Below are 25,291 nucleotides of genomic sequence, written 5' to 3' on the forward strand. Positions count from 1 at the left end.
TCCCAAAATCACATATAAGGTGTGTTAGAGTGTCTAGTTTCGTAATTAAAAAAAAAAAGCTAAAAACATAATATTACGTTTTTGGCACTCAACGCATGGGAAGGAAAAACGTAATATTACGTTTTTGGCACTCAATGAGTTAACTAGCCAGCTGAAGCATTCTCCTTCACCAACCTGTGAGCCTAGAGGAAGCCGTGACTGACCATCACATCAGTAGCACTCATGTCACTCACCTGCTGACAGCAACAGGAGAGTATTCCACGTTGCCGTTTTCCTTTCTTATTCAATATCAGTTTATATCCATAACCATATGTCTTTCATAACAATTAGTAGCATAAGCTACAACCAGACGCCCACTACCATAAAACCTGCGCGCCCTCTCTCCCTCTATCCCATACAAGCTGCGCGCACTCTCTCGCTCTATCCCATACAAGCTGCGCACCAGTCATTAGACTGTACTAGAAGAACACTGACAAATCTGAAATTATTTTTTGACTCTTATCTAGTCTACCACCATTACCGACTGTTACTGTTCTTTAGGATTCTTTCAGTTGTTGGCGCCTAGGAAAATGTTAAAAAGTAAAAAAAGCTTCAACATTTTAGTAAACTAGTTTTGCCTCACTCCTCGCAAATAGGGGGTGCTGCAGCCCCCTCAGCACCACTACTTCCAGCGTCCCTGCATATTGACATGTTTTTTTTTCACCTCCAAAAAGCAAGCATTCCAAAACATTGGAGTTGAAACATGTTAAAAACATGCAAGGTTGAAATTGATTATTATTGATTTCTTGCTGCTATACTGCACATTATGTTATATTCAACTAAACTAGTGCAGTGCCCATTGAAACATGTCATACCTGTAGAAAACCCGTAGCCCAATTACATGCCCGCAGGTATGTAATAGGATAATAGGGGAAAAACATCATTCCAGCTAAGCATTCAATAATGAATACTGAATATTATTATATTAGCCTATAATTAATGTGCAGTAAGCAGAATTTAGGTTGCATGTGACATTTCTACAGATCAGAATGACATAAGCCTAACAGCTGTTTTGAGTTAAGGCTATAGGTTTATTGTTAAGCTTATTGAATAAATTCCTAATATTGAAGACAAACCATTTTGTGGAATGATGCATCAATGTTTGAAATTTGCAACGATGTGACTCAATCTCTGGTAGGCTAACCTAGGCCTATAAGTGACATCACGCTCTGTCTGCCGTTGTCTGTAGCTGATCGAAATGACATAAACCTAAAGCATTGATGTAAGGCTATGTTCAGCCTATTGAATAGCTTAATGATATAGGCAAACCATTTTCTAGAAAGATGCATCATCATGTGAGATTTGCAACGATGTGACTCAAAAACAGTCTTTGGGCAGCCGTGGACCACTGGTTAGCACTCTGGACTTCGGTTCGAGCCCCGACCAGTGGGCCGCGGCTGAAGTGCCCTTGAGCAAGGCACCTAACCCCTCACTGCTCCCCGAGCGCCGCCGTTGTAGCTGGCAGCTCACTGCGCCGGGATTAGTGTGTGCTTCACCTCACTGTGTGTTCACTGTGTGCTGTTTGTGTTTCACTAATTCACCGATTGAGTTAAATGCAGAGACCAAATTTCCCTCACGGGATCAAAAAAGTACTTATACTTATATATATATATATCAGAGGAGGCTCCTTCATTGAGGAAAGGGAGGAACACCCTCCCCAAAAACACTTTGAATGAACAAAATCGTTCCCCTAGGTCAAAATGCCAACAGCACCCCCTATCGCAATTGAAAATGACTGTATGGAGAAGCTTCCTCCTCAAGCCCCTCATTGAAGTCCATTATAAACGGCTCTGACCCAGGGGGTCAGGATTTGATCGGTTAGCTTCAGCCACTTAGCATGGCATTTGGCCGCCGACATTTTTGAAAACAAGGCGTTACATGGTTGCAACTTCCGGCACCAGTTTTTACATGCTGATTGGTAGATGACAGCTCATGCACGAGTTTAGTGTTGGGCACGAGCGTCCTCGCGCGTCCATGTTGGTTTGCATTTCTGGAAGACGACAAATAAAACAACTAACTACTTGGATTAAGCTACTGATACTTGACTTAATGCCTACATGGTTTAGGCTGTATTACCGGACTTTGTTGTAAATAAAAGAAAAATGTTAATGTTGTCATATTAGGCTATATTTGCCGTATATGCCAAGTAATTACCTTAAAGTAACTGACTATGACCATACACTTTGGCAGATGCATAGCAATGACCTATATCCAATTATTAGCCTACTCATTGCGTTGTGTATGAAGACTATTTTAAGCACAGGCTGTAGTTCTGTAGAACGCAACGTCTGGATCATATAACCTGTCTCCCCAAGTGACTTAAAACGAAATAAATGTCAATGACTTATTTCGTTTGCTTTCTTGCAACATTGACATGATTAGGCTATGCATTTGATTTAAATGTTCAGGCTGCCAGTCGAGGCAAAAGCCAAATGTCCAACAACAGTTGCAGACTCTATGCCTGCTCGAACCACAATACCCGAGGGATGTGCGCTTCTATCGGAAGTTTAACTTGCGCCGGCTTCATTTCGTCTGCCTGCAAATGTAGCCTAGGCTTAACAAGCTGCAAATTCACACTGGGTGCAGCAAAAATCCCAGCTATCCACACGTTTCTTACATACCATGTCTACTTAATTAATAGTCATTTTCGTTGGATAGCCTATTGCGTAATAGGCCTACAACCTGTCCAAATATAGTATTTAGGGATTATTATTTGTGAAGCCTAAAGTGACACAATATTGATTCGCATCGTTTATTATCACATATGAACATCACATTAAATAACCTAGGACTTCAGAGACAGGGCAAACTTTACCACCATTCGCAAAATGTTATCCCAACCAATTAAATGAATTTGCGCATAACGAGGTGAAGCGTGTTCCCGAACAACTTCTTTTCCTCTGAGGGAATGTCCAATCTTCATCAACGACATACCGTTGTACCTTACGTTGTCTCCGTCTGTAACGTGGAATCTAATAGGCTAATTCTAGCTGGTGCCGGAAACGAACACCCATGAAACGCCATTTTCGTAAAGATGGCTGCGGTCAATTTCATGCTTTTTTGGCTGAAGTAGCTAGCCTAGCATGGGCCATTGAAATGAATGGGGGCGTGACTTAGTCACTCTCTCCAGTTATATATAATACCGCCATGCTCTGACCCCAGCGGCTTGTGAATCACGTCGTTTTCAATGGCCAAGGGAGGAAGCTCCTCCGTACAGTAATTTTCAATTGCGATAGGGGGCGCGGTTTTTAGCGGCATTCTAAAACCGCGGCATTAGCTGCAGTCATACAGCTAAGAATCTTGTGTTGAACGGAAAGCTTGTTTTTTGCTCGTGAAATAAACAGTACAATGGAATCAGAGGACAATATCCATCTTTTATACATTCAAATACAGTGCGAAGGTTAGGATCAAAGCAGGAAGACCAGTTCAAAAAATTCCTATTCCAAAAAAAGATGGTAAGGCTAGTGTAGGCTGCTGAATGCTACATAGTATGACAAATGGCTAACTGGTAACGTTAGCACAGAAAACAATCAGCTATAGCCTACAGCTGCTGGCCTGTCACAAACGTGGACAGTTCATTTGGTGATAGGCTAAAACATTTTTGGATAGTTATGCGTTGCTATAATCATCCAAGTTATGCCTTAACTAAACAATTGTTAAATAATGTTCTTGTTGTTAATATGTTATTGTTACTAACTGTATCTTTGGATGGTAACATTGTTAATGAATGTTTCAGACCATGATGCATTCCTGTAATGACGTCTTCAGTAACATTTGCCTTTTGAGTATAAATTCTCACTTAGCTTACAACCTGTCTTTAAATGATAGCGATTTGGCTTTAAAAACAATAGCATGTTACAAATAACCACATTTAAGGTCTATTTTTTAATGGTAAATAGTTACATGGTTTTATAAAACAAGTGTCTATTTTTAGTGTTAAAGACTTTTCTGCAAATATATTACATTGAGCAAAACCTCCAGACTTTTCATAATTTTGCACATCTGGAAAACAGTATTTCATAACTAGACCTACATATCTTCCCCGACTTCCCAGACCTAAATTTACATTTATTTACATTTACATTTATTAATTTAGCACTATTATCCAAAGTGACTTATTGCACATTGCCAGTTAAAATGCTACATAGTACTGCTGCTATAAATGTGTTGGGGTAGGTGGCCTACATCTATTCACATATTGCCACTAACACCAATCAAGCGGACATTATTTATTATTTATTATTTTTTTAACCACCGGCCGCCACTGATACATATATATATATACATATATATATATATATATATATATATATATATATATGATAGCATAACGTCACTCTGTCTGCCACTTGTTGTCTAGCTGTCTTCTGAAACGTCGGGACCATTAGCCTATCGCCCGTTTCAATTTGGGACCTTGCAGTCGGAATTGTCCTTTGTTTATTCAAAGTCTCAAGTCTAAAGTAGCCTGGGCTATTCGAAGCGTCAGTTCATGCACATACTGTTTATGTATTTTTGAATAGCCACTACATACCCATGTTTGTTGGCGGGTTGTTGCAAAATCTGCAGAATTATTTTGTGCAAGCAAACTGCATACAGGGAGTCTTTATTGTTGAAGTCAGACATGATAATCATCCAAACATCTTGCATCTTAACCCGTGATTCAGTGCTGCCAAAACTCCACTTATCCTCTCTGGTCCTGAGCTGTGCTGTGTGAGAGGGGCAGTGGCTACGGTAGAGCGAAGAAAGCCAACATGTGCTTCTTTTACCGATATATTTAACAATATATTTTGCATTACTTCTCCAAACAACGTCAAACTTGGCACTGCACTTACGTGTGCCCGTAGCAAGCCACTTCAATCAATCAGATCATCGGTTCGAGAGATATGCAAATAACACACACACACACACACACAGACAGACAGACGTTCTTGCAACTTATAGATAGATAGCTAGCACCCTGAATGTCAGCTAAGCAAAGACCCATTGTTAAATAATTAACATACGTACTCCAATGGCTTATTGCTTTTCTAAAATGGTTACTCCGCATATCTGGCAAAATTTCATAAAATAAAGGCACAGCAACAAGAAATGTAAGGATTTATTCATAGATAATCATTCTTTCCCTAAGAAATATATTTCCTCTATCAGAATGGTTTCCAAGCAACATCAAGATGCAACAACTCTAACTTTTGTATCAATTTGTGGTGGGACAGTAATATAGAATGAAATGCTGTAAACGTGTGGGGTTATGGTGGGTTTTACAACGGCATCGAACGTGATTCAGCCAATCATAATCAAGAACTACTGATAAAGCAATCACATAACCTTCCGCACCCAACAACATCTACAAACCAATTGATTTTGACATTGCTCACTTGTAGTAGCCTATACTCAAGGAAAAACATCCGTGTCACATACCAAATGCCCAAAATCAGGCCCAAAAGGAAAATATGCTAAAAAAAAACCTTGGCCTCAAATACAATAATTTCAATTTATTGTGCTTATCTATTAAATAGATTTAATCTCATATTTATTTACATTACTGAACAGAGAAGGACGTCTTCGCGATTACTGAATCAGGAAACATCACTCGCTAATCGCTAATCTCACCATTGCCATTAAATGAGTGGTGTTTAGTCACCGTGTGTAGTAGGTCGTTCGACGGAGGTGCGATGATATTGCGCTGGAGACCGGAGGGACTAGACATAAACCTCTGAAGTTCGCTTACAAAAAGGATCCAAAGCTGCCATCTTTGCCCATATAAAGAGATCCGGGTGTTAATTGAAGCTACTCCCTATGGCAAGTTGCATGGTAAGTTAGCTCTGAAGTAGCAAAGATCAAAGTGTGCCGTCTTCACGTACCAAAGATCACAGTATCCACTCAAAGGCAGAGGACAAAACTGTGTGGAGCAAAACGTCTGCATTTCCGATTTCTTCGACGTATTCGCGGGCAGGTATTGCATTTATCAAGGGATTTGTAGTTTTACCACCGCGTACGTACCAACACCAATATCCTCCAGAAAGAACTACAACACACCGAACCAACGTTCTGAGGGAAGCATAAACATTGGAATTGAACAAAAATCTGAGATGATGCAGCAACAATTTGCCTGGATTCTGTCCAATTTGACACTGGAGTGTCAAGAATGACCCTGCAGTGCTGTTCCTAAACTGACTAAATAAGTCCCTTTCAGACATGCACTGGACTCATGGTCAAACGGGCAAGCTATATGTGTGAACTCAATCTTCAAATGATATTGCCTCAATCACCTGTGTCTGATACTACCAGCCCCCTAGTATTAAGTCCGGGAGTCACACAGATGAACACAAAAGGTTAAAGCAAGGGTAGATTCCCACCTTCTGAGGGGGCGTGATGATTAGGCTCTGTGCAGAACTGACGTGTTACCTTGACTTAACAATAAGTCACAACTTATTCATAATATTCATTCATCCATTAATTCTCATTCATGATAGACTAGCGCTAATTGGCAAATACGAGAAGTTCCCATGGACAACCATTTGTTTTTCACCAATGTAGACACAAAATAAAATGGCAAATTTGAGAGTACAACTGAATAAGGATTAAGTACATTATAATTGACCAAACATTTGTAGTAAATGATATAGGATAGAGGACCGGTATGAATACTTGTCAGTTTGTACTGTAAATGTTAGTCCAACACACTGCTCTTTGGTTCAACAGATAAGACTGTTGCTTTAGATATACAAAGGCATGTGAATATCACAGCACAGTTTTCAAGTACCTTCAAATTAACATACAGGCATGATGAGAAAAGTGTTTTCTGTACTGAAATCATTATTGCAATTGCTCACCCAGCCACATCTGAAAAGCTCCCCAACCATACCATAGTGATCAGGTGCAGGAAGTAAACTTCTCTCCCCTGTGACTAAGAAGGCATGATAATGACTGGCCCTGGCAGCCATGAATTTGAGCCTCCTTGCCAGTAAGCCTACCTCCATGTCCCAGTGTGCCTGTTCAATTCTTTGGAGGGGTTACGCTGAGTTTGTGCTAGATCATGTCTTTGATACAATTATGTGATTCAAAACATTCTGTCTGATGTTCCATTACTTATAAATGCTGACAAAGCTGAGAGGTGATATATTAGTTGTCATGTTGTCAATTTGTAAAACTAAACTCTTTCGTACACACCCAAAGATGACACAGCTAAAACCAGTTACAGAGTCTAAAAGATCAGACATGATGGGATATTTAAGCAATATGACACAAGTGGGAGTGGGATTGGTAAAGGATATTCCCACGGCTGTAATTCGGATGTAACACAGCTATTCTGATCCATGATTGGAAAATTTAATTCAATTTGCGGAGTGATTACTAGCAGTAAAAAGCCTTGAGAGGGGTTGTGCTGGATAATCACCGCTGGTGATGACTCATGGAATGCCTCTCGTCCAAACAGAAATTAATAAATAGTTTGACCGGATCTAACTGTTGTATAATAAATCTCAAAGGATGTTTTATATATTCATTATTGGGTCAATTTGCTTACACTGATACCAAAGCGGCAGATTTGAGATTCAACACAATTTAAATAATCACCACCAGTATGTGTTCATCTAATCCTACCTTTGAGACTTACACCAGGTAAAGTTCCATCTGTTTCACTGGTGCACTTGACAAACATATGTATCGTAAACGTGCTAATTACCAACCATCTCGTTCGAAAATTCTTAAAATAATGTTTTTTAATACTTCAAAATAACATTTGATAAATGAACCTTACATTTTTCAGTAGCCATAGGTGTGTAGATTTGAACAAAATCTATAGTTTGGTTCTTACCGGGGCTTTTACTGCCTGAAATATCCGATTTTGTTTAGCACGCTCGGAGTTCAGTTTTGGGCTGGTGGGTGCTTATTCCCAACCTTTCTCAGGCACATAAACGGTTAGCCCGAGAATTCTCGTCGGCAAATCAAAATTCCACTGGAGCTCCAAGCGGATTTGTACACGCAGCCTTACAACACTGTTTACAGCTCTTCGAGTAAAATGTAATTTTTGGTACATAGCTAATTTAGATAAACTTATGGTGTGGGTCCTTGCGTTTCTTTAGGAATCCGCCGTCTTGGTTTGTATAGAAATGAATATTAAGTGATACATACACGTAAGAGGTTGGACATACGTGACTGTTGGTAATATGTGACGTTCCGGTAATTCTGGAAAAGTGTTGACTTAAGATGGATCTCAACATAATGCATAGCTTTAACACAGGACCTTCTCGGCATCAATGAAAATATAAATGCTTGCATAAAGAATTGTTCCTAAAGCAGTAGCCTATATTCATTTTTAGTTGGTCATAGCATGCACAGATCAACTGTGCTTTTGGCAACAGCACATCTGCACATACCCAAGCACAGCTTATTTCAGGTTACAAATGCAAAGGAGTACATGGCACATTCTTCATCCAATGGTTCAGTGACAAGACTTCAATGAATAAAACAATTCATAATGAATTGAAGATTTATGTCAGTACATATCATTTTGTAAATTGCTAAGCCACAGAGTAACCCACCATCATGATTCTTATATCGGCAGATTCCAGACAATCCAACCTACACAAATATGAATATATGTTTCTACTGGCATGCTGTAGAATTTAGTATTTAGTATGCCTCTTGAGTTAAAAAGCGTCGCACTTTGGTAATGTTTCTCAGGTGGAACTAAGCTGTCTGGGTAACTTTACTGATATGGGGCCTGTAACTCTATAACTCTGTATCTAAGATGACACCTAGGCATGTTACTTTTGGTTTGACCTGGTGTGCCAGGTTCAAGATTACTAAGAACGGTGTCTCGCTTTGATTTTGGTCCAACCAAAAGTACCTCTGTTTTGTCATCATTTAGCTTTAAAAAAAGCATTGCTCATCCACTGATTAATGGATTTTACCCTTACAAAAATTAAACATTTGCGGCAGATTTGCAGAAAACTTGTGGGTGATTTGTGGGAAACAAACGAATTCACTAGAAAATATTGCCAGATGTTTGCCAATGTTGGCCGCTAGAGGCAAACTTCCAGCAAAGTTCTGGCAACAATGAGAAGTGGCAAATGTGTTCGCTAGTGATTTGCCACCACACTTAGTCAATAATGGCAAACTTCCAGTGAACTTCTGGTGACAAACCTTATTCGCATGACATTGCTGCAAATTTGCTACCAAAAGTTAACCGCAACTGTTTGCCAGAAACCTAATTTGCATGTGAAAATATGACCTTGCCGCAAATTTGCAACTCTTCGCCAGAAACCTGACATATCTGTAAGGGTAAAAGCATGTGATAATGGAGCAAAGGCCATCTGGGTTAGTTGATCTCCTAGACTAACATAAAAAATCTCTGCCAGTAATGTAGGTTTGAAATCAATTTAGAACATTATCTGAGAGACCCACCCACTTTGCAAGGCGGTGAATTAGAATGATATGATCAATGGTGTCGAATTCCGCACTCAAATTTAAAAGAACAAGGATTGAGACTTTGTTTAAGTCAGTAGCAAGTCTGTGATCATTGAATATTTTTACTAGGGCCATTTCTATGCTGTGACTTGATCTAAAACCTGATTGGAATTTTTCGAGAATACTGTTTTCGTTCAGGAAGGTTCATCAGAAAGCTAATTACAAACAACTTTTCAAGTACTTTGCACAGCAAAGGTAGGTTTGATATGGGCCTGTTACTCAGTAGTTTGGTCAATATTAGACTTAAGTAAAAGAAGTAAAGGTTTCACGACAGCGGTTTTAAAAGCAGTTGGAAATATACCTGTTTCTAATGAGGTATTTATTATCTTGAGAATAAAGGGAGCCAAGCTATCATATAGGTTTTTGAGGAATTTAGTAGGGACTAGATCCAAAGCAATTACCTTACAGAAGTGGATCCTTCTCTCTCTCCAAACAGCTCTATTATAATTTGCTATTTTTTCTTTTAGAATGGCACGGTGAACTTGTAACTTAGTTTTTCTCCATGTTCTCTCAGCTTTCCTACAGAATCTTTTTAGGTCATGGATATTTTCTTTCATCCAAGGAGTAAGAGCCTATTTTAGTCTTTAGAGGAGACACTCTGTCAAGCAGGACACCTAGTTCACTATTGAAGGCCTCTACCATTTGGTCAATAGAATGATTTAAAATATCTGAATTTATGGAGTCTGCAAGAGCTATGAATGCTGCTCTGCTCTAGTGTCCAGGAACTGTGACTTAATTGTAGTTTCGGGATGAATTTTTAAGGCGTTTAGTATGACATTAAAAGATACACAATAATGATCAGACATATTTATATCATTTACCGATAAGTCAGTGACTTCTATCCCTCTAGAGATGACTAGATTCAGGGTGTTGCCAAGCTTCTTGGTGTTTTATGCCACCAGTGTTGTCTTCAAGGCAGCGCTGCCTGGAAGGCACTAGGGTTAGGCATGGGTTAAGGTTAAGGTTAGGGTTGGGGTTAGGTTTAGGATTAGGGGCCTTTAAGTCAGAGGTGGCAGCGCTCCCTGGAAGACAACTTAAGGGACATAAAACACCATTGAGCGTGTTGCCAAGGTTGTGGGTAGACCCCATAACATGTAAATGTAAATCCCATCAGTGGATTAGTGAAACACACAGAGCACACAGTGAGGTGAAGCACACACACTAACCCGGAGCAGTGAGCTGCCTTGCTACAGTGACACACGGGGAGAAGTGAGGGGTTAGGTGCCTTGCTCAAGGGCACTTCAGCTGTGGATGTGGGAGAGCAGCGCTCAACCACTTCCCCCGCCCACATTTTTCCTACAGGGTCAGGGATCGAACCGGCAACCCTTCGGTTTCAAGACTGAAGCCCCAACCAGTAGGCCATGGCTGCCCCACATGCTGCTTTAAAATGCTGTTTTAGCTCTAAGCTGTGCAAAACATTAAGGAACTTACTGGATATACTCGAAGGAAGATAAATTGCCAAAGTTGTCTCTAGTGCCATTTTTTTTTATTAGTGCATATATTTATTTGAGAAAATGGTGGCAATTTCACCCCCTAGTTTACCCTGCCTACTGTAATTGAGTGGAAGATATTATAATTTGGGGGACAGGTTTCAACAAGAACAGCTGCACTGTCTGAAGTTAGCCAGGTTTCAACAAGAAACAGAAATAAAAAACAATCATTGATTGCAAAGGTTTTAGTAGTAAGACTGCCTATATTTAGTAGACCCATGTTAGCTAAATATGATGAGGTATGGAAAGAATATTTGTTAGGTTTGTAGTAGTAAAATTGGCGGTAACGCTTTAGAATAACATGTGCTTATTAGGTATTAACAGTGCATAATAAGCAGTTAACAATTCATTACTAACAGTTAGTTAACTGTTGTTATCCTTTAATAACATTAACTAACTGTTAACATGCAGCTTGTAAGTGTTAATAAGCAGCCTTTTAGGTTACTTACAAGCATATTTGTTAACAGTTGTAAGTGTTAACAAGCAGCTTGTTAATGCTTGTTAATGGTGTATAAGACAAAGAGGTGGATAACTAATTCGCTTATAAGACCTTTCTTACCTATTTGTAGTAAATTTTGCAGCCCCCCAATCTAAAGCAAGGACCATGTAGCCTAAAGTTCCACAAGCCCAACCTTCTATCTCTCTATACTGTATCTCTCTATCTAGCTTGGTTTAGCTGTGAGAAATACACCTTCAAAATTGTTGCAGTGAGCAGGAATCGAACCCCGGTCTCCCGCGTCAAAGAGTGCATCGCTACTTGTTGAGCTACACTACTGTTCCTAATTGGCTGATGAAAAATATTTGTTCTATATCATACTAGCTATGCTTTTTACAAATATGTTTCTGATGGAAAAGTGGTGTTTAATTTCCATAATCTTTGTTCAGTGAACGCATAAAACAGTTTGTCAGCAGTCTAAAGATATGCCAGCTTTGTATATAGTTTGGTTACCTAGCAACCGAGGCTTAAAGACGATAAGTGGGTGCGTTCAAAGCTCTGGTTTAAAGTTGCAAACATAGGCGAACGTTCGTGATCGATTTGAAACATGTTTCAGTTTGCCTTGAACAGAGGCGAACATTCGTGGTCTGTTTCTGCATTAATTAAACACCACTTTTCCATCAGAAACATATTTGTAAAAAGCATAGCTAGTGTGATATAGCACTTCGGAATATAGAATCAAAATAAATAATTTCATCAGCTGTACAAGAAAAGTAGTGTAGCTCACTAAGTAGCGATGCACTCTTTGATGCAGGAGACCGGGGTTCGATTCCTGCTCACTGCAACAATTTTAAAGGTGTATTTCTCACAGCTTGTAAGTAACCTAAAAGGCTGCTTATTAACACTTACAAGCTGCATGTTAACAGTTAGTTAATGTTATTAAAGGATAACAACAGTTAACTAACTGTTAGTAATGAATTGTTAACTGCTTATTATGCACTGTTAATACCTAATAAGCACATGTTATTCTAAAGCGTTACCAAATTGGCTTTTCTTTTCACTGTATGTTGGGCAGAAATCAACGTTGGAATAGAATTTTAAGCATATGTCATGCTTTTATATGAAGGAGCTTAGGGCTGTGTTCTTCTGTGTTCAGACCGTTCTCTCTCGCAGCACTACAAACTTTCAAACACAGATTTTGTTTACCGTGCTCGGAGTTTGCAGAGACAGTAAAAGAGGGAGTTTGGTGCTGGGCTGGTGGGTGTCCTATTTCCGCCCACTCACTCGGCACATCAACGGTTAGACCGAGAATTCTCGTTGTGAGTTCGCCACTGGAGCTCCAAGCGGTTTTGTACATGCAGTGCCATTTTATCTTTCTGGTGTCATATGTGGATGTGGCAATATTTTCTAAGTGTCATAAAGCAATCATTTTAATATCCAAACGTCCCAAATATCCCAAAATTGGATCGAGAATATGAGCGTTCATGATGTAAGACTTATACGCTGAAATCATTACTGTAGAATGTAAGATTGTGCATCATGTTCTCCACAGAAAAAAAATCTTGTAGGGTGTTTAAATAATGCTGCAGTGGAAAACAAATACAAGTAGTAAGGCTAACATGTGATAACTTGTGAACACTTTAAAGAAAGGCCAAGTTATTTTGCCTGTAACTGCAAGACTGCATCTAATTTGTTGAGATAGGGGCTGTTTTAATGAGTCCAAGTGTGTTATTGTTAATACAAAATGGTATTACAAAAAGCAAATACAAGAACAGGAGGAAAGAACACTAAATTCAACGGGACTCATTCACCAACCGTTCTAACTAAGACATTTGTTCTTAAAACCCACGTTCGCAGCTTTTACGAAGATTCTGACACTTACCAATGTTTTCTTGTTCTTAGGTAGGAACAGAATCTACGAACACTCAAAAGCACTCTTGCGTACATTTGAGAACTGACTTGTTTGTGCAAAATAAATGGTTATTGCATTTTCATCATTTCTGCAGGTGTAAAATATAATAAAATATATAGTTGTCATTCTATCATTTATGATATTTTTGAATATAAATATTAGAATATTTTGTTATTAAATAAATTAACTATTTCACAAAGCATTAGGGTACTTTAAAGGCATACTATGCAGTTTCATGTATTTCTGACGACTCTAGAGCTCCCCATAGATTCGTAATATAATTATATTTTACTTTGTCGTTGTAAATAGCCTACTTCTTGTGGCTTGTTCCCCCTGTGTACAATGACAATTGTTTTTAATAGAGGAAGCTACGCGTTTTGGGTGGAGCAACCCCAAAATCTGGCCGTTTCTTATGTACACAACTCTTGGGCGCATTCTGCCACTGGCTTAAGCACCTTTTCAGCTCCAGAGGGCTGTATTAAGGTCAAGCGCCACTACAAGGTGAAACAGCATATTGCTCGATGTCGGCAGTAGGCCTAGTTCTAAATACATGTAGGTTACACAGAATGTTATAAATTAACATTACAGTATCAAATTTGGTGCTTAATATGCTGATACGGCTTCATGTTTTCCCCCATTAGTGTCACACGGTAGCATATTTCCCGACATTGCCTTATCCACGAGGCTACATTGTTAAATAGCGAAAACCCCGTTATAATCATCCACTTTGGATATTGAAGCTTACCGACTGTGCATCTTCAGTTTTAACTTGACTAGTGCTGCCACTAACGACTAATTTTCTAACGACTAATCTTTCGACTAATTTTTCGATTAGTCGACTAATCTATAAACGACAATTTTTTTTTTTTAAATCAAGTGTTTGTTATTTTGTTGTGTCTTTTATTTTTTTATTTTGAACTCAACTAAAGGGAAAACGTAAAATATATCACCCTACATTTGTTAGAAGCTGTATTACTGTAAGTAAACTGTTCAAAAACATTATGTATTAAAAAAACACCCATTTAAAATGCTACCTTCAGATCTAATGTCAGACCTTTGATAGACTTTATTTGTATGCCAGTGTTGCCATGGACATAGACAACTTCTTTGACCTGAGGCCCGGTCATGGCATACTTTGGGGTCATAGGGCCCACCTACATGAACCCACCCCCCATCAAATTATCCTTATATCACATCACAATTATTATTGTTATGCTATATTGTTATACATGCACTTCAAAGCAGCCAGTGTTTAAAGTGCTAACATTGTTCACAAAAACTTTGTGAAAACATGCACATCAGAGGACTGCTTTACTAATGTAAAATATAATTACAATAGTTCCATTGCTTGCATGGTTGCATGATAAATACTTATCAAACCAACAGCAATTATATGGGTGTCATCGTTTTGGGATGTTTCCCTCATGCAAGCATCATACACTGGTAGGCAAATGGAAAGAATATTTACATATTTATTTATGCCACAAGCTTTTAGCCACGTTATTCAAATTTGACCATACAATACTCTAGAATCTAGATAGTGTATTATAGTATGTGCTCTGTTTTTATGGAAGTTGCATAAATCCACATTGTTCTATTAAATGTAGTTTCATAATAGCCTTCCAATAGATTGAATTGGAGCTTTGCTACCAACGTTATCAAGTGGATTCAGTTTATCTCGCGCATTGAATGAACGCTCACCACCATTTAATTGTATGCCTCTATGTTTGATGACAGCAAATTAGCAAGTATTTCCTACTGATTGCAGAAACGTTTGTTTTACTTTTCTGTCGGTACGCGGTTCCTTGATCAATTGCGCTGCAAATTATCAGATGAAGCCCCGGGAATAATTTCACTCCGCGGCTCTGGACCTCAGGACCAGGAGTGTCCACGTTACGGCCGGTGCTGGTCCGCGCGGCCCATAGTTTGAGAAACGCTGGGCTTTGAAAGGCGACAGGAGTTGAGGACTTTGTAAATGAGCCTAACATCAGCATGTTCAAAGCAAGTAGGCTACAGGCACTTTGCGTGTATTACCACATAGGTTACCTCACTTTATCAGTTGGCTTGAACTCAAGTAGTCTCCGCTATCTTGGTCAGACTTTTTTGTAACTCCCGCCTCCAAACACAAACACGCGGACCTGATTGGTTCTCGAATGGTCCTCATTTAAATAAAGTTAAACTTTTGCCAACTCTGTTTCGCCTGCCTCGGCGATTCGCTCTCATTTCGCCCAACTAGGGTGAATTTCGTCTCCATTCAACCTCAATGAGAGCGACACGAAATTTCGGTGTGTGGAAACCCATCGTAAGTCTACAGCTTCATTAGCATAGATAAATTGATATTATGAGAAGCAGCTGCCATTGAAATTTTCTTTCTCAACAGTGAGTTTTTAAATTATGAATCTACACAGCTCAATCACGTCTTGACTCTTTATAAACAAACCTCAAAACAAAAGTGAAATTTCATAGAGTCAATTCTTTGTTAGGCTATATGATGACACACCTAGGCTGTTTTTATTTTAAATATATCATACCTTTCATAAGGCCGCCTTGATTTTGAACTTGCTCGCTGTGGGTGTGACAGGGTTGTGTATCATTTGGGTTTTATCCGATTCTGGTGCTAAATCAATACTTTTGTATGTCAAGTGCCAATGCCAAAGCGGTGCCTGAACCAGTACTTTGTTTTTACAATAAAAATCCACATTGTTATCCAATGTCGTTACTACCATCTGCCTCCGCACCAGTTACGTATTGGCAATGGGTTTTGGTGCCCAACTCTAGACAGAAGCGGGAATGGGAGAATATGCGTAACTCAAAAGTGCGTAACTGAAGCGCGTAGAATCCCCCCCCCCCCCTTTAGTGTACAATATATGGTAGAAATAAAAGCTGGTGCCTCAGCCTTAATTTGTGTTCACAAGACCCTGTAGTATCGTGCCATTTTATGGGGATTGACAGGATGTTTACCTATGCTAATTAAGAATTGGTACAACCTGTCAACTTAAGAAATGGGATTCAGCATGATAAGAATGAAACTGCAAACATTTCTGAGGTTTAAGAACACCTTCATGAATCTGCTTAAGAGATTTTGTGGGACCTTCTGAAGAACAAAGTCATTTCTTAGGTGAATGAGGCCTAATGACTTTAACCTTTGGAATGTAAGAACTCAATTGACCTGTTGCTAAGTGCCACCCGAGAACACAGATGAGCCAATGGCAGTACAGCCTCAACAGACTCTGACATCAGCTCGAACAACTCCATAGGAAACAACAGGGAGGAAGCATAATATTACAAATTAATGGTTATTTATGGAGTTTATTTCCTCAAAAATCCCAGACGGATAACAATGGTCAAACGTTGTGCATCGGGGATGTGTAATACCGATAGCCGGTAACCCGACTACCGGCTAGTAAACGGGGTATATTTCATCAACAGTAGCCTACAGGACGTCTCTCGCATTTGCAACAGCTTGACGTAATGTAGGTTCCCTGTTAAATCCCAAGATGAAAATGCTCATTAGCCAACTACTATATTCTTACTACATTGAATGTTAATGTAGCCTAACACTCAGTCTCAATCTTCAACTAGCTAGCTAGCTAGCATTAACGTCAGTGGTTTTTGCACGGTGATCTGGCTACTCGCTAGTGATGGGCAAATGAAGCTTTGGTGAACCACTGAACCACAGCAGTGTGAACCTAGCGACACTAGCTGAAAAGCAAAAAGATGGCCGCCACACATACATTTTTCAACATAAAAGTCCTTTGCAAACCAATATTTTTGGTTACATATACTGGTTTGGGTAAGGACTTTTATGTTGAAAAAGCTACATGTGGCAGCCATATTGGATTTTTTCATTAGTGTTGCTAGCTTCACACTGCTGTGGTTTAGTGGTTCACCAAAGCTTCATTTGCCCATCACTACTACTCGCCTCCACTTTAAGCGTGTCACCTTGTATACATTTTAACGTTTTGAATATACCCCTCCATAGCATAATTAAGTCCCTTTTGATTGCTTCTGGAGGAAATTAAACCAGTTATCAATCAAAACGTCCTCAAAGTCTGCTTTGATATACTGTCAGCTGCCATTCTCCATAATGTATTTCTAATCAAGTCTGGTATGTTTGTCCGAGTTTCACACTGTAACAATGGGGGGCGGGGCTTAGTGACAGGTCAATTACAAGAAGTTTAGTTTTGTCCAATCTGATGCATCAAGACATTTTAACATTTACTAGCCAGTCCTGTTTTCGGTAAGCATTATGACTACCTTCCAATTGTCAAGGGATTGGTTTTAGATCTAAAAGTATCTGTCTTACAGTAATGGTTTGTTGTTGTAGTAGAAACAACTCAATCAAGTGTGTAAAACATCTTCATTCACATACTACAGAGACATTAAAAAGACCAAAAAGTGATTTTCATTTCAACATCAGATTCTGAAATGATAGTAGACAAATAACAAGATGGATAAGTTGTTTCTAGCTTTAAGGAGATAGTTTGTAAATAGCAGTGTACAAAGCACACATTTGAAAATGGGTTTATTGTACATACCACTGAACTGAACAAAATGCATTTCATTTCAACTGTAATAAAGCATGCAAGAAACACAATAAAGCTAACGACCAATTAAAAAAACATCACAGTATGGATATCTATGGAAGAAAAAAAAATACTCAACATTACAATGGGGGGTTTATAATAGTAAAATGTATTCACAGTTGTCTTTGGGTGCTTCAGGGCACTTCAAAATGACGTAGAGTTGCAAGGGTGGCTCATGCTAAACTTCCTGATGAGTGTTAGGCACATAAAAAAGCAAACAAAGATTGTACAACATGGGCCAAGCTTGATATACCGCAGTAGGACAACAACTACAGAGAAATATGACCCCATTCCCCACCCCATAGTGAAAACCTGGGTATGTACAAGAATTTAACAAATAAAAACGGAAAAATATTGTGGGCAATAATTATATAAAATTTAAAATCTACGACGTTTGTTGTTGGGGCCATCAAAGTTGCCTCCAACTGGGTTTCCTCGGCCAAAAGCACCTGGTCCCCCAACCCCACCTATTGCACCAGCCCCTCCAACCACTGCTTGCTGCTGCTGCTGGGGTGAGTCCACCCCTGGCCGTCCGCCCATGGGGGACACCATCTGAGGAGGACCACCCTGGGGGAACCGCTCATTGAGCTACATTTATAGTGCCAGCCAGGGTCCAGTTGATTGATTTTATGATTGGTGTAAAGGTCAAGAGTAGATGAGAGTTCCAAATGGTCATATCATATGTTTGCAGAGTTGGTGTGTCCAGTTTATTTGTTTAAAAAGATGTTCCCAAGTGTTGAGGATAGTCAAAGGCAGTAGAGTCGCCATCAGAAGTAATCAAGGGAGGAAAAGATAATTAAATTAGTTACAAGAACATGAGGCTTCTCTGGAGTCAAAATGATAACACTGACAATTTTAAGGGCTTAATAGAAGACAGTGGTGCCAAACAAAGGTAATTTGGTATTGGGTGATGTAAAATCTCAACCAAATTTCTGGCATGTTTCCACACCACTGATGCCGAGAAAAAAAAGATTTTCCACAGTGCTCTATAAAAAGAACAGAGGAGTCATTTGTCAAGACTGCATGTGCACAATAGCTGACTGACAAACTTTAACACAAGGCTCTTTCAGAGCTATGCATCTTGCATAAAATAAACCCCCAAATGTGCATGCATTGTCAAGGTAACAAGTTTTTCATAACAGTTTCATAACAGTCATAATGTACCAGTACAGTGCTGGTGATCACTGATAGTGCTAGCTGTTGGCTGTGAATATTTCATTTCTTTAGATGGTTATCGACAGCATACATGTTTACATCTTTAGATGGTTATCGACAGCATACATGTTCTTATTATACTTAAAGGGATATTCCACCATTTGGGGAAATACACTCATTTTCCACCTCCCCTCGAGTTAAACAATTGAGTTTTACCTTTCCCCAGTTGATCCAGCCGTTTTCTGAGTCTGACAGTAACACTTTTAGCTCCAGCTCATTGAATCAGATTAGACTGTTAGCTTATAGGAGAGATGCGAACGGTCTAATCTGATTCAATGAGCTGGAGCTAAAAGTAAAAATGAGCAGCGTTAATGTCACCGCCTGACAATCAGTCAGCCTGGTGGAAGCCCATGTCGCTTTGAATTAAAGCATCTGCAAAATACCAGTCGACTTAAGTTATGTGTCCTCACAATAGTATATGATATATAATTGTGGTATGATACATACAACAATATTTTGCATTGAAGCATTATGCTGTTTGTAAACCTCCCATTATCCAAAACCAGAAACAGCCTATTCTTGTTCTAAAGGAAGATACTGCGATGTTGGCAAATGACTCCTCAAAATGCACAGAGGTAACAAATGCAAATAATATTGTACAATGTATACAATGCAAAATGCTATTTATTCACTTGTATGTTAGTTAAACTCCTGTAAACCTATAGACATTGCAAGATATACTGGAATATTTTGAGTAAAGACAAAAAATAGAAAGTATATTGAAGCACACGCACACACAGACACACCCTAAATCTTTTTCTTTCTTTTTTTTTGGAGGGGGGGGGGGTTCTTATTCCATTCCACAACTACACCTATGTTTAATGGATTTGTTGAAAATATAAACAGCTTTGGAAAAAATTAAGAGACCTTGTATATACACACACACAAACACACACACAAACACACCAGTGGCGGTTGCTGCTCTTTGGAATAGGGGAAGCTCTGATAAAAATGGTCAATTATCAATTATTAAATTAATATTATTAAGGTGCTATATTGTTCTTTGGGGGCAAAAGTTATCCCGAAAGCCAGATTAGAACAAACATAATAGAGTTCTGAGACATGGCAGATGGCTTTGCTACATTTTACCAGTTCACTTTGTGGGCAGTTTAAATAGGCTATTTGGCAGCCTACTAGAGTTATATTTTTTTGTGACTATATCTGCATGTTTATCTGCCTTGCTGTTTTATTTTGAATCTCCCCTGGTAGGGAACACCATCAATTGCCTTTTAAAATAAACCTTAGCATAAGTAAACATTAGCATAATGTAGCCAGGCTACACAGTTATATAATGAGCTGGCTGGCTACAACTTAGCTTAAATAGACAACTGAAACAAAAGCAAGTCAAACTCAGTAACTCCACATTTATGTTTCAATTTTGGAGCGTTTGTCAAATAAACATCTATCTTTTCTGCACTGAGATCATCCCACTCTGTAGTGCCACTGAAAGTCCAGTGAAGCCGAGTGTCTATGGGGTTTTTGATGGATCGTGTTGTCACAGCAATGCAATTTGGGCGGGAAGTGACGATACATGACCGGCGAGACCTTAATGCTGAACAAACTAACCATGAAGTTGAACACATTTTTAGCATGTTCTAGTTGGAATAGTAGGCTAATGTAATACAGTAGTATTTGATTAAATTTTCTTTGATATTTTAAAGGAAGCTGAGCTTCCCCTGTAGTCTTAAAGCAATCGCCTCTGACACACACACACACACACACACACACACACACACACACACACACACGTAGGGGGGGGGCTATGCAATCCGTACATTTTTAAAGCTGCAGTTGGCAAGTCTGACAGATTGAGGGGACTTGGCCAAAACTTTGAATGTTTCAACTCTCATGCCCCTCCCCCACTAACACCGAACACCAACAATAACAGTCTCCATCAGTCTCCGTTCTAAACTGATCCTTTCCTGTCTGCCAAGATATATTCAAACTACCCCCATAACAGTCATATTTGAAGGCAGCATTTATGTATCCTCATAAATCTGTGTGGCAGCTCACTCATTCAACTGCAAAATGGCAACAAAGATGTCAGACCAAATGCTGCTTACAATGTTTTATCTGCTTACCAAGCAAATGATTTCTTTGGCTTTTTCTTGCTTACGTTTTCTGAAACTATCCAATAGAGTGCCTATGTCCCGCCCTTTGCAGTTGACCACCATGGGACAAATTTTCATGTAAAGAAAGTTGCAGTTTGACTTGAAAGTTCGTAATTACAACGACTACAAACCCATCAATCGCGCAAATGACGTTAGCCTCTCCGGAGGTGCACTATTCTCACTATTACAAGTTAGTTAACCATTAAAATGACCTTGAAGCTGCTATATGAAGGTAAAGGATGTCTTTAAGAGCTAATACAGTTTACGAGTTAAGTTAAGATGTGTTCATTTCCACAGGGTTGATATGTCAATTTAACTATAATCTACTAGACTGACAGATTTAACTGTATCTTACTCTAAAAATGGTAAAATCGGTAGGGCACATGGTACACACAAACACACACACACACACAACATTACAAATTGCATAGAAGACTTGGTTTGAGATCAAACTTGTACTCAAATACTTTACCATCACTCCATTATCAGGCATCAGTGGTGTTCCCTCAGGCCCCATGGCTCCACCCCGGCCCGGCATCCCCATACCCAGCATTTGAGAGGGCGCCTGGTTACCACCCGCAGCTGCACCAGAGTTATAAGCATCTACGCAAGATAATGCATGGCGGGTTTTGACTTGACTTGGCCACCAATTCAAGAGTAATAAATCATGTGAGAAAATGCATTGCGAGAGTGTGTTCAATGATTGGATAGGCTGAGTGAGGCATCACGGCATAGTTAACAGTAGACTTAGTGAAGATGGTTTCGGACAAAAATCCACTGAATATCATCCAATTTTTATTTTTTGTTATATTTGAGACTGCACAGCACCTTTTTGGCATGTTGATGACTAAAATATAGAAGGGACAGACATGTACAGATAGATATAGAAGAGAGAACAATCACATAACATTTTCTGGCAAGAATAGATTTCAAGCCTATGCAAAAATGTCATGAGAAAAAAACTGATCGATAGCCCGGGAGTTCATGTATCCACAGCTGCATAAATTAGCAGAACAACTGCAGCCAGCATCAAAGTCTACGGTACTAATGGCTCTCAAGTCTCACGCATCGACTGTGTGAGACACACGTCTTTGCATCCCCAGAATGTAATGCTACAATTTGATTATTAAATACAAGTTGAACTGAAGACGGAATCCGTTCATTTTGTAGGCTACAGTTTGCTGGTTAGCCTACAGATACAAATAACCTGGGCTAAGCATAGCGTTTCAAAGTGGGACAATGCTCTGCATCAAAACGAGCTACGTTCAAATTCATGTTGGCATGGAATGTTTTATTTGTCAAAGAATAACTGAACGACCAAACTCACTAGCCTACTACGCACGCCTGTTAGAGACTGACTGAAACTAAGTAACTTAAACAATAAAACTGAGAAGGAGGGGATAATAACCTACTGTTAAATTGCATAAAACACATAAGCTACAAAAGTGAATAAACATGGCCTTATCACCACATAACCCTAATGGACTAATTATTTGTTTGAGATGTTTGAGTTTCATTGAGTCTGTTTAAAAAATGTTTTACCATCCACTGTTCATATGTTCATACTTTAGGAATGGATAGGGGTTTGTATTGTGTTAAAAACATTCTTAGCAAAAGTCACGCTCCCATAGTTATTGTTGCTATGCCCGTCAAATTCAGACCAGAGTTGACTAGAACTTCAATGGTAGCTGTAAGACTGTCTGTAAAAATTACAGCCCAAGAGGCTCTTTTAGAGAGTCACGGACCTGATTTCATTTGGAATCCATCGAAAGACTCCAGTATGACATGGAGACACATGTATAAAAATGTAGCTAGCTTTGTTGGGTGACAAACGGGAGGCGAGTGTAATTCACTGATATTAATATCTCTGTGCTAGATAGACTTGCATGCATGTTGGGGTACTACATTTACCAATTATTTACAACCAGCTTTTCAAAATAACAGTTGCAATGTGCAATTTTAACAAACACCCTACAAACTATACAACACTATACAAATATTTAAAAATATTTGTGCTAAAAAGTGCTAGACAATATCAACTGCAACAAGAAAACAACAACTGCAACAAGAACGTTGAATTAATGTGTGCAATTTTTTTTTGGTACAATTTAGACAGATTTTTGGAGGATAGGGCTGTAGCGATATACAGTAGGGCTGTAACGATACACCAACCTAACAATTCTTTTTCTTTTTTTGGAGGGGGGGGGGGGCTAGACATTTCAATAGCCTACCTTAGAATACCAGAGGATTACAGTGTAATATATCTGTATTATTTTATATCCTGATATAAAAAGAGAGAATACTGAATGTCTGATATTTATGACAGCACACTTTATGCAGATTAGCCTATAGCTTAGGCCTACTATTTCTATTACAACTCTACCACATTCAGCTGTCTGGTTGAAGCCTGGAAATATTGTAAACAAAGTAGCATAGTTGGCTAGCTTATCCTAGTCTACTGATTGGACTGTTCACTTTCCTCATCTGTGTTTAAGGTAATACTGTTCTCCTTGGGACAAGCCTTTTGGGAAACATTGGTATTGAGATGATCATTCAGTTCTCCCAGAATCCCCAGCGCGAAACATCGTGGGAATCTCAAGCACAGTCCAGCCTTCTGGCGTTGCACAGCTCCCCCAGCAAGCCATTGCCATCCTCGGCGCGGGCGTTCCCACATTCAGCCCAGCAATTAGTCTCTGGCACTGCCATACAGCAGGTGGGGTGCACACACCGCAAGAGCCCTACTCACCCTGGGGAACCACAACCACCAGCGGCCCAATGCGGGGCGTGCTAGCAGTCACCTGGTCTGTCGCCTCTCATCCCCAGCTCCCTTCAGAAAACGCCCTCAGGTCGCACTTTCGCAGTGTGCACCACCGAAACGTTCCTCCAACACCTGGCGGGGCCTAGCCTCCACTGCCACAGACTCCCTGGCGCTGAGCACCGTAACTGGCACTGCACCTCCGATGCTCCACTCCGTCGTCTCGCCAGTCGGGGCAGCAGACTCCAGTTCCATCGCAGCCGGACCACGCTGCGCAATCAGGCTACAGCTACCGACGTTGGCGTCCCTCCTCTGCTGCCTTGTCGCAGAGCTGTCCTCCGCTGTTCCGGCCGCTCCACACCGCCACGATCGCGCCAAGGCCTAGACCCTCTCTCTGGCTCGTGCCACACAACAAACTTTTTTCCCCCTTATTTTTCTAAAGAGCACCGGAGAACAGGCCGACTCGAACAGGCTCCGCCAACCCTCCGTCCTCAAGGCACCACCTCCTTGCCACCTCTGCTCTGCAGCCAGGGCCACCGCTAACTCCAGCCTAAAGCTGTCCGGCGGGGGCAGGGGCTCAATGTCTGAAGGCCTCTGTAAGCTTTTCAGTACCCCTTACGAGGGTTCTCTTCGGATCCTTTTGCTTGGGCCTCCACCTAGCGGTGAGCATGGACGGATTATGAACTTTCGGGCCCCTGGGCCCAGATGTATTAAGGGCCCCCCATTAATTGTCGCGTATGTGTAAGGGGGGTTTGGGGGTCCTTCCTCAGAAATGTTTTAATTTGTTTGATGTGATTTCCTGTATTCTGGTGCAGTTTGGGGATGGACAATTCTAAATTCAATCAGATTCATAGCCTACATCCTGATGTGTTGATATTGAGGCAATGATTTCATGCAAAGGCTTGGGCTTCAGGGTTCCCTGACCCCTTGGGCCCCCGGGCCTGGCCCGGTAGGCCCGTGCAGTAATTCATCCCTGGCGGTGAGGTCTTGCTCCTCCATGGAAAACGTGCCAATCTACAGGTGCTGCTTTGGAAAGCAGCAGACCGTCCTGATCCACCGGCTGTGGATATAACCGCGTTTGGAGGGAGTTAGAAGACAGGTATGGAGAAAGGAGAGGAACTTGCCCACCCTTGATTCTGTCCTGTCCTGTTGCTCCTCCTGATTTGTTAGATGTTAGCAGCATTAACTGCAAAGCTGGGTTAAAACTGTGTATACATGTATCTGGAAAGTGCAGCTGTGCAGCTGAAGGCCTGGCCTGTACTAATTATTGTTTCTG

The 25,291-nt window shown here is 40.1% G+C and overlaps 1 protein-coding gene across 4 annotated transcripts in view; it reads right to left on the minus strand.

The window, feature by feature from the left end:
• The window catches only part of pspc1 (paraspeckle component 1), a 90,142-nt gene that overhangs the window by 12,904 nt on the left and 51,947 nt on the right, over positions 1-25,291 (minus strand). Inside the window, exons 8-9 of one of the 4 annotated variants that reach the window (XM_076303763.1) lie at positions 21,733-21,863; positions 17,857-18,522 (exon numbers count right to left, since the gene is read on the minus strand). The exons of 2 other annotated variants lie outside the window; for them this stretch is intronic. In XM_076303763.1, coding sequence (XP_076159878.1) covers positions 18,313-18,522; positions 21,733-21,863 — 341 coding nt within the window. In that variant the 3' untranslated portion in view covers positions 17,857-18,312. Of the gene's footprint in view, positions 1-17,856; positions 18,523-21,732; positions 21,864-25,291 lie in introns of those variants that run through there. One more of the 4 variants, XM_076303764.1, reaches the window with a different exon arrangement.

This window comes from Alosa pseudoharengus, unplaced genomic scaffold, assembly GCF_046254945.1.
Source record: "Alosa pseudoharengus isolate Yale_2024_CS ecotype anadromous, Long Island Sound unplaced genomic scaffold, YU_APseudo_1.1 YU_APseudo_1.1_scf_24, whole genome shotgun sequence".
In the NCBI taxonomy this organism is placed as follows: domain Eukaryota; kingdom Metazoa; phylum Chordata; class Actinopteri; order Clupeiformes; family Clupeidae; genus Alosa; species Alosa pseudoharengus.